Below are 16,580 nucleotides of genomic sequence, written 5' to 3' on the forward strand. Positions count from 1 at the left end.
GAAACATCTGCTAGAAAGGGCCAAATTTTTCTTTTTCTACTATGGATATCCAATAATCATAACTTTTATATTTCATTACAGAAATATTATAGGTAAATTACAAAAATATTGAAAACCCAAGAGAAAAATAAATATTTTCAACAATATGAAATCCATGTTTAAGATAAGAGACTACTTTTTTAAAATTCTGGGGACAAGGAGTGCTATCCTAAGGTCTACTTTAATGAGGGTAGCACACGCAGAGCAAATGTTCAACTGAGAGGCCAAACTAAATAAGCAACAATTGAAAAGGCACCATAAACAGATACTCTCTCCCATAGAGTATCTGTTCCTAAGCCAGTAAGGAAGAACACAGAGATTTTAAGCATCAAAAGAGCTCATGCACATGTAGGCGCCCGAGATACCCATAATATAAGGTGTGTCGTGATGGCCAGTGTATCATCTTACTGCAGCCATAATAAAACTACTTGTTTTTAAATTACGAAAATACTATTCTCACATACCTGCATTAGCATTGCCCTCACCAAGACTCACTCCAGAAAACAGCAGTTTATATGACTCAAGCAGCATGCAGGGAAAGGTTTATATACCATATTGTATAGACCTAATTTTAAAATAAATGAATAAATTAGCAATATTTTCACTATACTACTATATAATTTTAAAATAAATGAATAAATGAGCAATATTTTCACTATACTACTATATAATTCAAATGTAAATAATATCCACAGTATTTCACCAACCAGAGAGGAAAATGCAAACATTTAAATAAACAAATATAAATCCTTTATGAAAATGAAAATTCAGTGAAGAATCTTTGTTAAGGCAGCAAAGTTCAATTGGCTTCCTTAAAGATGTGGATCATTTGTAACTACATAAACATTTTCAAAAGCAGTGTTGTTAGTTGCTGGGTACAGCGTGTAGGCATATATCTTCTTTGTACACATATACCTACTTTGAAGCAAATTTAAATAGCCTGATGTATAGGGTACCTAAGGGCATAACATAATAGATCATTATCAACATCACCTTCTTAGGGATCATGGAATGGTGGCTTCTTTCACAGTTCAGGAATTAAATGTATACCTTTATCTGGGAAATCAGGTTATTGACCCTATTCCAGCCTTACTTGAAATTCTTCAGAAAAAATACATATGCATTTGAAACATTTTTCTGTAACAGTGCCTAACTTTAGAGGCATGTTAATCATGTTATGAAAAAATAAATCACATTAACCTTTCAATTTTTCTTTGCTTTAGCTGCTCATTTTTATAGAGTTAGTTGAATCCTCCTAGAACTTCTGATGGAACAATGATTTATTCCTCAGTTGCCAAAAGTCTTGAAAAAGTTAATTTAACACCCACAATACTCACTTAAATCTAGAGTCTATCTCATTCACTTTCAAAATACACTCCATATTTTTAGTAGTAACTCAAATATGTAACTGAACACTTGGCATATGCAAAAGCAATAGCTTTTCCCAACCAAAACCCAAAAATGTGGTACATCTATTTCTTTCTTACAGGTAAAACAAAAGTAAACAAAGGATTCATAACTACAAAAAAACCTAGTTGAAATCCCTTTGATACAATATACATTTCTTCATTATATACATGAGAGAGACAGATTTTTATATCATTTAGGTGCATGTCCCGACCAGAAAGTAAAATGCCTTTGGAATTCAGTCAGTTACAAAACCAGACATATCAAACGGCACAAAAAAGCAGTTTCATGATCATCTGCTTAGCTAATTATTTATGTAGTAGATTATAATGCAGAATCTTAATTTTGGATAGGAAGGCTCAGATAGTCTATTATATTTCTGTAACCATTACTGTTTATAAGACTGAGAATATTTGAAAAAACTGTAAGTAATCAAGAGGATTCATACAATGACACACTCTTCCCTTCTCCATTCCATACTCCAATTCATCCACTGGGCATATTGATACTAGGTTCCTGCTGCTAAAGATGACTCTTTTGACTTTTTACTTATCATTCATACTGCAATACAGAACTAAATATACGGGATGAAAATCAGTTTGCACTAACCCGCAAAGCTGTAGATAAAATTAGATAAACTGAATCATGCAGTTCAATTAAAGACTGAAATCTGTAACAAAAATTTTACTCTGAGATTTGGATATATGCAGGCACAGTGGAAAATATGAATTTACCTTCATTTGAAGCACTTTAAGAACTCTAAAATATGGTAGTAACTCTGTCATAAAAAATATTATGCACCAACAGTCAGAAATACCATTGTTAGAGCAGAACTCAACAAAGAACAGTAGATGGATGCATTTTGAACACTGATTCATTGCTTATACAGCTTCTTAAGACAGCCCCCTCCTGGGAGTGGGGTGGTCCCCAGCCCCCTGAGCCACACAGGAGGGTTCTCTTTTCCTGAACCCCCCAAAACCAGGCCAGGAGGCACCTTCTCTACTTCCAACAACAGCACCTTCCCTTTGTTCAAAATGACACCCAGATCCAGGTCTTCTGCAAGATTCTGTGACTGATGGGTCTGGGTCAAGGCTCCTCCCCAACTTCCAAGTCACCAACACCATAGGGCACCAGAAAAACCAGAGTGCTTTTCCATACTCTTGTTACCTAGACCAGTTCCTATAGACAGTGATATTTATAAAAGAGCAGCAACATTTTATGGCATCACACAAGAAGAATGACACCATCTGACTAAATGATATTTTAGAAAAGATTCTTCACTGTCTGGATAGGCACAATTTGCTCTATCTTACCAAAGCAGTGAAGAAAAAAAACTATGCTCTCTTGGAGGAAGGTACCACTTTTCCTGACCATGCACAGGCACTCAACATCCAGATTTTCATACCTTTGCAGCCACTGATGAGTTGGGCTTCTCCAGCAAGTCCCAAAGTTTCTTCCTTTTCTCAGGACAGCAGGTATTATCAAATTCTTCTCCCTCTCGCTCGCGCATGGTTTCTGCCTCTCGCCTCAGTTCTTCGTTCATCTGTTCCTTCTTTTGATGATACCTGGCTTGGCAGCAGGACTCCAAGTAGATCTCGTCGATCCCCCAATAATCAAGCTCTTGGCCAAAGGAGAGCGCGCACATTTCTTCCATCATGTGCAACTTCCCTGTCCGGTAGAAATTTAAAATAGAGGTGAAAGCTCCAGGATGTCGATCAAAGAAATATTCGTTCTCATTCAGGTTATAGTCATCGCACACCTCCAGGAGGCTCTCGTGCGTATTGCAGTCGCGGAGCTTCCCCAAACGCGTCCTGGGCAGCCTGTCCAACGTCCTCCACAGGACTTCGTGGTTGAGGCCCCCCACGTTGATCTTCACTCTCCTCGAGCACGTTTTGCTCCGGATAATGTCCACAGGTTCTGGAGGAAGAGAAAGTGTCGACCTTGAAGTCTTCCTGTTTAAGCCAGGGGGTGCCTTTTCTGCCATGTTGAACTGGACAGAGCCACAGAGCCAGCAGGGTCCTTAAAAGTACAAGGTCAGCGGAAGCAACATCCCTTGGGGGCAGGCATGTTCCACCAACAGCTGGAAGAGAGCAACAACCATTTGGTTACTTGCATTTTTCTTCAGGTTCTTTCTATTCTGTGGGATCATTCTGTTGCTACACCCAGGAGGGATATTATTGATTACTGCATATTTTCGGGAGATGTAAATCTTTGCTTTAGGATATAGTAAAGGGAAAAATAACACCATGCACTGCACAGAAGAGGCTGTGTGTATGAGGTTGTATATACCTGTATGTTGACAACTACTAAAAAGTATTACCAGAGGGGCCTCTTTCTCAAGCTGTAAACTAAAATATGCATGTGTTGATGGGGTCTTCCTAGATAAGCCACTGACAGAGTGAAACCTATGGTGCCTTCCACCTGCCCAGCCAGTTCCTGTTTGTTTTGCATCTTTTATGGCCCATCCCTATATCCAGTCACTCAAGCTCAAGCTCCAACTCAGACAAATCTTGATCCATCCAATTAGCACCAGGTCTTATCTATTTTATCTTCCAAACAATTAACAATTCCTTTTTATTTATTTTTTTTTATACTGGGGATTGAACCCGGGGGTACTTTACCACTGAGCTACATCATCTTCAGTGTTTTTTAAAATTTTGTTTGAGACAGGGTCTCACTAAGTTGCTTGGGATCTTGCTATGTTGCTGAGGCTAACCTAGAACTTGTGATCCTCCTACCTCAGCCTCCTGAGCCACAGGGATTACAGGAGTGCACCACTGAGCCAGGCTCCTAAACAATTCTTAAGTCCTCCACCATTTTCCTCTGTATCTCTTGCTCACATCTCTATAACAGCCTCTTAACTTAGATCCCAAACTCTTATTCTGTCCGCCTAAAAACCATTCTTCTCACAGCTACTAGAAAGATCTACTAAGGTAGATATCTGACCTTGCCACTCATGCTTTTGAAACCCTGCAAAGACTCACCATCACTTGAAGTATAAAGTCCCAAGAGCACTTTAAAGTCTAGTTAGTCCAACGAGGTCTGATCTACCTCTCATCTCTCCCTCTTCACTACACAGTAGTCCCCTTATCCACAGGGAATGCACTGGCCATCAGTGGGGGATCTACTGATGCCTGAAATCGGGGATATCAAACCTTGTATATATCATGTTCTTTCCAATACATATATAACTACAATTAATTTTAATTTGTAAATGATCCAATAAGAAATTAACAAAAATAATAAAATATAAAAAATCATAATAATATGGTATAATAAAAACTATTTAAAATTTATGAATCATTTATTTCTGGAACTTTCCATTTTATATTTTTGGACCTCATTTAACCACAAGTAACTAATACTGCAGAACATAAAACTGTGGAAGGGACTTGTGTACTCTAACAGCTCCATACTGCACACACCATTGTTTCAAGCTCCTAACCTGGAAGGGCCTCCACCTTTCCCATTGACTAACTGCTGCTTGCTCTTCAGACAGCAAGACTTTCCCCAGAAAGTCTTCAAAGATGTACTCCCACCTACCCATCCGCTGGAATCATGAAACTCTCTGTGAACGTCTCTTCTGTTTCACTGAAACACTACAGTAACATCTTTCCCAGAGTACCCTGGGAGCTCTTGAGAACAAAGGCCATCTTCTCTATCAACGAGCACAGTGCTTATACATTGTAGGGTTTCATACCGTTAAGCAATGAAGCAATTCATTATTTCTGTAAGACAGCTGGCCAAAGTATTGCATATGGTCAGAAAATGCATAAATGGAGTTATTAGTATCATGTGCCTAAAATGCATCTATGTTTATATGTGATATGTGTACAGTGTAGGTCAGAATGGGTATGTGTGTGTTTTGTCTCCTTTGCTTCACAACTTCTTTCTCCCATGTGCTTATTTTTTTAAAACATTACTGCCTTGTATTCCCTCTTGTTGATATCTTATTCTGATCGGCAGCAACAAGAATCTTCACAGTTATCTTCCCCTGAAATGGTTTTGCAGAAAATTATGACGCTTCAAGCAATTCATCTAAAACATCACCTTTAATGCAAAACACCATGTTTCACAAGGCAATGGCTTATACCAATGGGAAGAATTTTTAGATTTAAGAGATTCTTATAATTAGCACTCTTTTATAATGCACACCAATTTTTGCATGTCTCTGGTTTCTGCATCATGTAAGTTAAATTTATTTCTCCATCTGGAGGGCAAGTATCCTCTCAAATGAATATATTAGGTAGATGAAAATATGAAGATGCAAATATGAGAAGTATTTTACATAGGGCCAGTAAATATATTTGAATTGAGAGTTTTTTCAACTACATAGTTACAGGAATATTTTAAACATATGTACACACACTTTCCTCTCAGATGAAAAAAAAATGCCTATTTTTACAAAAATAAAGAGGCACTATAATGACTGGGTAACTTACACTATCTGAGCTTCCATTTCCTAATCTACAATCTGCTTCATAAGTAGTATTATGACAATTAAATGAGTTTCTACAAAATGCTCACTACAGGGAGGTATATCTAAACAGAGTATTATTCATATTTCTCCCTGAAGCTTAGTTTCTAACCACTGAAAGAAAATGAAGAATAAAAAATATATTTAGATCAATTAAATAAATTTTAGCTTCTAATTACTTTTCCTTTTGCATATATTCTGTCTTTCCCAATAGATTATATATCTACAAGGCCTGGAATTATGGGTCCACAAATAATGGGTACCTCCTAGCATGCACCTTGGTGTCTTTGGATACTCTTTGGATATCATGTCCAAATTTTGCATTCAAGTGACTGACCATGAACTAAAAATATTTTTAAAATTGAGCAGCGATAGCAAGATCAGGCAAAAATAACTGAAAATACTAGCGATGCGACAATTCAAGTAGAGAATCTTTATTAAGTCCAGTCTTTATTAAACATCTTTGCTGTAGGCGTATTGACATCTCAACAATCCATATAGATTATGTGACTGGTCCAAATGAATAATAAGCAGTTAGTCTAGTCCATTTTGAATTTGGATATGAATGAACATAAAATTAATTTACTATTCTGGGAATGTTGTGTTTTATGCTAGTAATAAGAAGATAAAGTTTTTGAACTGATGATAACATTACATGTGAGATTTTACAAAAAGAGAGCTAACTCCATCATGAGACATGTATCTCATGTTCATGGTCAAGGGTACAGTGTGACTTGCTATCTTAAAAAGTCATCACTAAAAGCAAATAGTATGTCAGAGTCACTGGTAGGTCCCCATTTGTCTTAAATAATTTCATGCCTATGATGTAGAATGAATTTTCCATTTTGTAGGGCATATGTCTCAAGTAAAGAGAGGTCATAAGACTTAAATTTCTAAATATCTTCTTTACTGATTGAGAACTTTCTATTATGAGAAATCCAGTGTTGATTACAAATCCCACAATGAAAGACAGACTGAAATTCAATGCCCTTTCTTCAAAGCAGGGATAGAGAAACTCAGGGAAAGAGAATGTCCCGTTGATTTGATTTCTTAAGGCTTAAAGATGACCTGCTCTGATTATTTGTTAGTGTGGTTAAAGCTTTTTTTATTCTGCCTTGGCAGAATGTTCTGCATGTTACCTGATAAAGAGTGTAGGCTAAAGGTATAAGTTCTTGAGCAGCTGAAGAGCTGAGAATACTCTTCAGAGAATTAATGGAGCTTAAAGAATCAGCCATATTTCAAGTAAACTGCAGAGCATAAGCTCTGGTCAGCAGCACCTTTGAAACTCACTGAGCCTGTTTGCCCGCTTGTCCTTCTCCCTTCTCGCTCTTCCTGTGTAGTTTCCCCTCTACCTTCCTCTGTCCCTATTACCCCACACTTTCTTCCATTCCATTCCCTCTCTTCTTATCCTGTTCCCTAGATCTTTCCATCTTCATACAGTCAGTCTTTTTTTTTGGGGGGGGGGGGGAGGGTACCAAGGGCACTCAGCCACTGAGCTACATCCCTAGCCCTATTTTGTATTTTATTTGGAGACAAGGTCTCACTGAATTGCTCAGAACCTCCCTGCCTCACCTTTGCTGAGGCTGGCTTTGAACTCACATTCCTGTCTCAGCCTCTAGATCCGCTGGTGTTACAGATGTGCACCACCATGCCCAGCTCTCACACAGTCTTAACCAACCACAAAACCATATTATGTGTTTTCAAACTCGTAGATATGTTATGAAGTTCTCTCTACATCCTGTCTTAATATAGAAGCCTCCTGAGCTCAAAAAATCATGTCTTTTTCTAAACCAAGCTCTTACTCCCAGCTCCCTCCCATGCTGGGTGGATCCAGGGCTGGGCAAATGGTAAGCACATGCTCTGCCACTGAGCTATACCCCAGCCCCCCGACTTTACTTTCTGGGTTCCACTCTGCTGCCCAGGCCTCCTTTCTTGAGTATGGGATAGCAGGTGCTAAACACTGTGCCCAACTCACGTTACTTTTTATAGAAGGTTGTATGAAGCTCAGGACACCTGGGTTCAGTTGAGTGGACCTTTGCATCCTCCTCACCTTTCTAGCTGGACTTTAGCTTCCATGGTATTTCCATGCCTGTATTTCATTGACTTCCAATGATACTTGGTTAATTTTTCCTACCTGTGATTCTGTGACTTTTCCACATTAGCCCCTCCAATAACCATCCTTAACTTTATTTATTTACTTACTTATGGATTTATTTTACTTATATACCAAGGATTGAACCCAGGGGCACTTAACCACTGGGCCACATCCCCAGCCCTTTTAAAATATTTTATTTAGAGGCAGGATCTCACTACGCTGCTGAGGCTGGCTTTGAACTCTCAATCCTCCTGCCTCAGACTCCCAAGCCTCTGGGATTACAGGCATGTGTCACCACACCCAACTTCCTTAACTTTAGATTAGAAATAAACTTATACTACTTTACACTCCATGATAACATTTTTTCATGTCTAGTTTCTTAAGAAAAGGTAGTTTTCATATTTCATTTCAAGAGCCCTTTAATATTTACCATGGGCCCTTGAATATTTCTTTATGAACAGATTACCTTCAGAACACCGTACAAGTTTCATTTTTATTATTTTAAATATTTGTATCTACTTTAACTTTTCACTTTTAATCTATGTTCTTTTTTGCTATATTGATTTTACTTCCAACAATCAATCTGTCGGATCCCTCTGGGTTAGGTATTGTGGCCTACCACTCCGGAGTGTTTGCAAAATTTATGTTTTTAATTTTAGTAATGAAAATGGATACAATGCTACGTTTTTCCTCACATATAATTTTATAAGCAAAATTATGTCTATCATAATAATTTTACCCCATAAGAATTAATCATGTAATTCAATTTAGTATATAAGTATACTATAAAATGTAATAATTCAGTGCTTAAACTGTATAGATATTATGCAACCATGTAGAATTTATACACGTAAATGGTCAGTTACAACCCAAAGCCATGTATTTATATCGAGGGAGAAATCTCAGTGAATATTTTCTTTTGGCAATTGGTGGATTTAGTTCACCTCACTGGATCAATTGAAAGTCAAGCCTGTTACAAATCAGTTGACCAGTGCACTGGTACTAAACATCCCTTCATTAGTCTGTTAGAGGAAAAAAAGCGAGTTTTTAAACAGTAAACAACAACAAACATTTGAGTTTTGCACAGCTGCACCCTGCTCCTACCAGCAGTGTGGAATTATGTTGCCACCCGTTCAGGACCAAACCTGACAAAACACGACTTTCTGATCATGGCATCATAATTACAGCTTGAGGCTCCAGGTTTGGGGGTGGGGTGGGGTTTATACTGTAGTCTCAAAAATACTAGCATTATGTCATACTCTTGACACTTGCTTAGTGTAGCCAGGCAGGGTAAGTCACATGTGCAATCCTGTGAAAATAAAAAGCACAATTTTTCTAAAGGTCTAAGTGTTTAACATTTTCAGTTTGGTGTTGCTATTCCACACTGTACAGGCATTTGCAAACAAACAGCTCTGAGACCTTTAAGTGGATATCACTCCATGTATGGCTCTGACTGCATTTTCTTAAATTTTCATGTATGATATTAAATAGTAAATTTCTGAAGCAACTATTTCTGTTTCAGAGAGCCACAAAGATTATTTGCAGGAGATAGGCATCATAACTGTTGGATAGAAATGTAATCAATCTATTTTTAAATGTCATGACTTGCTGAGATTTTAAAAAGCACCTTCAAAGTTTAGTAATGAAAAACCAAAAAAATTATAACACGTGGATAAATGAATCAAACCTATCGTGTAGACACACTATTTTAAAGGCAGGTCCTGAAAACTTTCAGCTATCTAAGAAACTGAACAACCAGGATTGCTTTAGAATTTAGAAATATTAATGAATTCCATACCATCTAATGTTGCAGGCTATTTGTCAAGTTCTAGTAACAACTGAAATGCTGCCCTTGTCCTTGGAAAAGTAAAAGGTAGAATTTCTTTTCTGTAATCAAAGACTGCTAATGTCAATATGATCATCAATTTTAGCACAAGTATTTACTCTTCAGTTAAAAAAAAGTTCAGAACTTGTATCCTTGATATAACGGTGCTTTTTTTAGATCCACTCAAATGAAATCCTAAAAGCTTTGCTTTCAGTGGTCAAAAGAAGCACAGTGTTGCAGTAAGAAGGGGAAAAGACAGGTAATAAGTAGGATATGTAATCTGAGCATCTTTCAATATCATAGATTTCTCCAAATTTAGAAATAGACTCTTTTATTTAGATAACCTTTCATCAGAATACAGAATTCAAGAATTAAACCATTTAATATATATATATATATATATATATATATATATATATATATATATATATATATATATGCTAAAATTAGGGAAAACACAGATTTGCCTTTAGAAAAATGACCTTTCATAAGAATAACTCACAAGAATCCTTTTCCACTCTGGAAAATATAATTCTGAGTTATAAGGCATCTTGGACTTTTTATAAACTACCAAGCTATAGTTGTGGTTGGAAATTTTCAGTCTGCTTCAAAATACAAAAAAAAAAAAATACCCTCAATTTTTATACAAGCACACAGCCATTCAGCTAGTGGATTTTCTATTGTGACAGTAAAAGTGCCCTTTTCACTGGGGCCCAAGATGTATTCTTTCAAATGTCTTTTTGGCAAAAGTCTTTCCAGAGTCAAAATGGAGTGAAGGCGATAAATAAAGATGAAAGGTGATGAGAAAAATACAGAAGGCAACCAAGAGAGGAACTCTTGGTCCTACTGAAAGGAATGGTGAACAATGGGCCACCCTGTAATATCTTGGATAAAAACCACAAGCTTCAGTTGCTACCTGATATTCTATGTGGATGACACAATTTGCTATTTGGGTGACTGGCTTAAATTTCATAATTCATTTGGATGTTTGGCATAGCACATATTTAACCTCTAAGAACCAAATTAAGAAATGTTCATGAAATGTGGAGAGGCTTTGAATGTTTTATTAGGTTCCTCCTAATAATATTAATTTTTGGATCGTTTAATGATCAGTCTGGAATGCACAGGAATGATTCTTGTACAGAGATGTTTGTAAATTGGTTTCTGTTAATAATAAAAATACACTTCCAGGGCTTGAGAGTGTAGCTCTGTGGTAGAAAGCTTGCATCATGTGTACAAGGCCCTGGGTTTGATCTCCATCATTCCCCAAATAAAAGTAAAATACACTTAAAATCTTGTCCTGATTGCTTCACAATTCAACACATGTTAGGTAACATGGCTCTTGTAAAAGCTCAAATACTATTAGTCTCTTTGACTTAACCATTACACCATGCTTTATGTACCTCCATGTTTTGATATTAGAACTACAAAACATGGCAGAAAGCAGTTTAGATTAGATCTGGTTCAATCTCCTCATTTATACCTTTTAGCACTGATGTCCAGTGAGGTCACATGACTTAGCTAACCTCATTCAGCAGTTACTAAGCTTGAACTAGAGTCCAGATCTATAGATGTCTAGACAAGTTTCTTTCCATTCAAATCTTAACTCGTTATTCTTTTCTATTCAGCTTGTAGTTGAAGTTTAAAAGAGCTTTTCTTTCTTGTTCTGTCCCCATATCAAAATATGAATTCAGCAGCTCCGGAGACTGAGGTAGGAGGATCGAGTTCAAAGCCAGCCTCAGCAACTTGATGAAGCCATAAGCTGAGAACTCAGTGAGACCCTGTGTCTAAATAAAATACAAAAAAAAAAAGAAAATAGAAATTGGGGAGGGGTAGAGCTGGGGATGTGGCTCAGTAATTGCATGCCCCTGGATTCAATCCCCAGTACAAATATATATATATATATATATATATATATATAGAGAGAGAGAGAGAGAGAGAGAGAGAGAGAGAGAGAGAGAGGGAGAGAGAGAGAGATTGATTCTCAAACCATGCCAAGCTGAGTCTTCTCCTAAATATTGTTCATTTCAGTAAAGTGTAATGGTTACAGTCAGAAAACTTGACTGTTCTCTTATAAAGAGACATGAACTTCACAGAATCTGTCCTTACTTCTGTTCCCCCAGAACTAGTTTTTCTGATAACCATCTCCTTCCTCTCTCAACTCTCTAGTGGATTCTGTACCCTGCAGGGCCAGACACCAGCAGGTTAGGGGGTAGGGTCACTTCTTTTTTATTTTTTATTGGTGCATTCTAATTATATATAATTGTGGGGTTCATTATGTAGGGCTCTCTCTCTTGTAAAAGATGCATCCATGGCTTGTTGATTCTCAGGTTAAAGACACAATACAATACAAAGTCTGCAGCATCTGAGCTCTACTTATCTCTGTGCTTCTATCAGGTACCTTGCTGCCTCTCAGTCTCTCTAGCTTCTAGAATCTTCTTTGATTTCTTTAACCATGTCATTCTTCCTCTGCTGTGCAGAGTTTGCACATCTTTTCTTTCCCATCTTCATCTTCATATATCAACCCAAAGATCATGTCTTAGCTTGCTCTTGGCCTCCCTGGCTATACAATAATCCTCTTATTTTAAGAATTTCTAGAACCTGGTACCTTTTGCCTTTTACTTGTCACAGCATCAAATTTTGTATTTTCTGGCATGAGTACTTTATTTGATTAATCCACTAAGTCTCAAGTTTTCAATTCTATATAGGACAATAAGATATTATGGGTAAATATGCAAACTTCTCCAAATTCCTTGAGGACAGAGATCATGTCTAATCTTATTCATCACTCTATCCCAAATAAAATACAATAAATATTAGCTGAATGGAAAACTTAATGATCAGATTTATATATTATATTCATTTATTTAAAAACCATTTTTTTTCTTTCATTCCATCTACCTCCTATTACCTACATTCCCCAAATCCAATGACTTCCACATATGAAACTCTCTTTTCCACATTCTCCATATGATAAACTGTTTCTTTTACTCAAGGTCAAGATGAAATACCTTCTCCAGGGAGAATTAATCTCCCTTGACCTCATGAGTTAGCAGTTTGTTTTATAGGTTATCTGCTTTTCTTACATCATCACTATCAGTTACAATCCTTTCTTATTCATCCATTCAACAAATATTTATGAGGCCCTACTCGGCTTAAGGCATAGTCTCTGATATCATGGAACTTACATTCTTGTGGAGGTAAACAGACATTCTCTACTCTTATAAAATATGTAAGCAATGGCCTACCATGAGATAAAAGCTACAATGGAGAGGAAGGTGCCACATGAGCTTCTAACTAGAAACATCATCCTGACTGTTACATAAAAGGACAAACATCTCTTACCACATTTGCATCTTTGGTACCTTGCTAGCATGACACATGATGTGAGCGCTTAACAAATGCAAGAGACTGAATGAGTGAGTGATAATGAACTTGGAAGAATGGGTATCCTGTGTGTGTGTGTGGCTTGTTTTGTTGTTTTAGTCAGATATTTTGGTTAACAATAATAGTTTATTATGGTTGCTTCCAATTTGTTTAAAAATTCAGCTGAACTTTATTTGTCAACTTGAATAAGGCCTATGTTCTAAATAAGAGCTAGATTTTTCTGGAAGTAGGTAGAGAATAAATAACAGCACTGCCTGATAATTCCAGCTGGGCCCAAATGACCACTGTTCACATATACATAGAAGAAACTCCAGCCTTGTGGGAGGTTGACAAAATGGTCCCCAAGGTTCCTCCTATCCCAAGAGTCGATGGTTCTAAGGTTTCCTTTTAAATACTAGTCATCTACATCGGCCACTGGACAGAGGAGCTATGGGGAAAAGTTCACTTTGGTCAATTTCTTAAGTTTGTAATTTTATAAAAGTGAAATTTCTACTTCTCAAACCCCATTCACCACTCCTAGGAAAGTTATTCTTTCCAGACAAGCCAATATAATAAATTTTGCATCAATAAAGGAGTAAGGAAATGTAAAAAAAAAAAAAAGAAAAGAAAAGAAAAAAGAAAAAAAGAAAGAAAAGGTGAAAATTAGTGAGTACTGAGTCGTCTGATTTTTTTTTTTAAAGGTAACTTTTTACTCTTCAATAATGATCTCTTCTTTTTCCAGATAATATAATATATTGCCATGTGAAGATTCAAAGGAATATGCTATGGTCTGCATGTTTATGTCCCCTCAAAATAAATATGCTGACATCTTACGACATATTAAGAGAGGAGACCTAATAGGAGGTGATTAGGTCATGAGAGCCAAGCCTTCATGCATTAATGGAATTAATGTCATAATAAAAGAGGCTCTAGAAACCTGCTTTTCTGCTTCCATTACATGAAGATGCAGTGAGAAAGAAGAGGCTATCAAAGAGGAATTGGCCCTCATCAGATACCAGATCTGCAGACTCCTTGATTTCGGACTTCCCAGCCTCCAGATCTGTGAATAATAAATTTCTGTTGCTTATAAATATCCCCATCTGCAGGATTCTGTTATGGCACTCCCCAAGCACTTAGACATCCTATCTTCAGAATCAAAGCATACCACTGCCAAAATCCACTCAGCAACGAGTATTGCTACATCTTTAGGTACCTTTTCTGTCTTTCTCTCTGATTGAAAGAATATATCTGAATAATATATTCAGAAGGATGTGTTCTAGATTCTCGTTTAAAAAACCTGTTTGTAACAAATCGATAGTATTAAAGGAATTAATGTAAAAAGCAGAAATGGTCACAAGTGTCTGCTAGATCATTTTCCTGATCATCATTAGGTAGAAGGGGAAGAGGTTCCCTCAACTGTAGACAACACCATCTCCACATCCCTTGTCAATAATGTTTTCCATCCACTCTTGTCATCAGTGAGGATCATTAAGCAGAATTTTTTAAGCATCCATCTGTGTGTGGCACTGTGTAAATATTCCTTCCCATTGCCCCTGTCCCGTCTCTTAACCTACCATGTGTCTCTGTTGTGCAAAAAGCTAGGGATCTACAACAATCAAAAATAAATGGTACGACTGTAAGGCAGATGGATGAGATGACCTACTAGCATCTATGAATCTTGGGATGTTAAATTTACTGCCAATAATATAATTTAGCACAATTTGATAAAATAATATCAGAGCATTTCGTGAGGAAAATGCACTCATAGATTTCCATCAACAGTTTCTAAAATAAAAATGTGAAAATTAGGGACCACAGATGGACTGACTGAAGCCCTGAGTTCATGTGATTTGTACCAGATGATACAGTCTTGAAATAAATAATTTGAAAACCAGTGTGGAAAAAATCATTAAAAATAAGATTGCAACATTATAATAGGGAATGTTACTTTGGAACAAGGGAGGAAATCTTCAGAAATACAGGATAGCTCAGGTGTGTGAAAGGTAGTATCATGGTGATGGGTGGTGAAACTATGGATTTTCTTTAACTTTTTTCAGTTCTTTAATGTCATTATATTATTTTCACTGTTTTTTTTCTTCAAGGAAAGATCTGATTGTTCTAGATTTAGATATGATGATATTTAAAGCACTCTTTTTCACCTTTGCAAGCCTCATTTAGTTAGGATTACAATGCAAGAGCATGTCAGAATAAAATAAAATGCTATAATGGGATTCAGATTTACAATTTGGATTTTATTTCAGCTTAAGATCAAAATGTCCATAAGGAGGATTTACATTTCCTAGAAGGTAGGGATATTCTTGGAGTTCTATCTGAAAGAGAGCCAAAATTGTGATTTCATTTTCTTTGTGAACTTTGTTAATAATTATCAATGTCATCATCCATCAAATATTGAGTGATTATTTTATGTAGCCACTGAGCTTATTCTATTTAGTTCTGATAAGGAAATTATCATTATTTCTCAACCCATGCTGGAGTTGAGAAATAATTTAGGATCTTCTATTTACAGATAAACTGAGGCTCAGAAAGGAAAGTTTCTTGCCCCAAATGATACAAGAAGTGAGTGTTGATGCCAGGATTCCAACCCAGCAATATCTTAACCCAAAGCCAACATTCCTAGCTTGGATGGCAGGATTCTAGATGCCTCAGAATGAAAAAAAATGGAAATATAGGATCAGAATGAAAAAAAAGGAAATATATTGAGCAATCCTCCTAGAATGATAGATAAGGGAGAACCCCAAATAATTCCCTACTATCACGTCCATCCCTTGGCCTAGCTGGCATGAATGAAATCTGTTACATGTCATATTTTTTATGGTTAAGAGATGATAAGATTGTCAACTGTTTTTGCAGCTCTACATTTTAAAAACCATACATGATTTTTGGTATGTGATTTTCAGAAGTAATGCTCTTAGTCCCAATATTTAAGATTTATGATCATGATAGACTCTCAATATATTTTTTAAAATGTTAAAATATTCATAGCATTTGGAAGGAGTCCACTCTAACTGGACAAACATCAGCAGATTTAAAGATTTTTCCCAGGGTCTATTCAGCATTAGAGCTGGTAGCCAAAGTTCCTGTACCCAAGTTCTCTCCACTAAACCTTGCTACCTCAGAGCACCAAAAAATAAATATAAAATTGAAATAATGACTGAGAAACAATGTGAAGCAAGAGATGCACATACTTGAAGCTTTCTACTTGAATTAAGCATGTTGCTGCAAAGAAAGAGAAACTAATAGAAAAATTCTAGCAAATGATGTAAGTATTTTAATTTATGAATAGAATCTTCACTTATGGGCTCCCTTAGTCATTGTTGAGAATTTTAAGGTCATATTAATTTGTTAATTCA

The 16,580-nt window shown here is 36.5% G+C and overlaps 1 protein-coding gene across 4 annotated transcripts in view; it reads right to left on the reverse strand.

Annotated features, from left to right (window-relative positions):
* The window catches only part of Kcnb2 (potassium voltage-gated channel subfamily B member 2), a 393,959-nt gene that overhangs the window by 362,891 nt on the left and 14,488 nt on the right, over positions 1–16,580 (reverse strand). For all 4 annotated transcript variants that reach the window (XM_071602296.1, XM_071602297.1, XM_071602295.1 and 1 more), the window contains exon 2: positions 2,852–3,526. In XM_071602296.1, the coding sequence (XP_071458397.1) occupies positions 2,852–3,430 (579 nt within the window). In that variant the 5' untranslated portion in view covers positions 3,431–3,526. The remainder of the gene's footprint in view (positions 1–2,851; positions 3,527–16,580) is intronic.

Source organism: Marmota flaviventris, chromosome 15 (assembly GCF_047511675.1).
Source record: "Marmota flaviventris isolate mMarFla1 chromosome 15, mMarFla1.hap1, whole genome shotgun sequence".
Classification (NCBI taxonomy): Eukaryota; Metazoa; Chordata; class Mammalia; order Rodentia; family Sciuridae; genus Marmota; species Marmota flaviventris.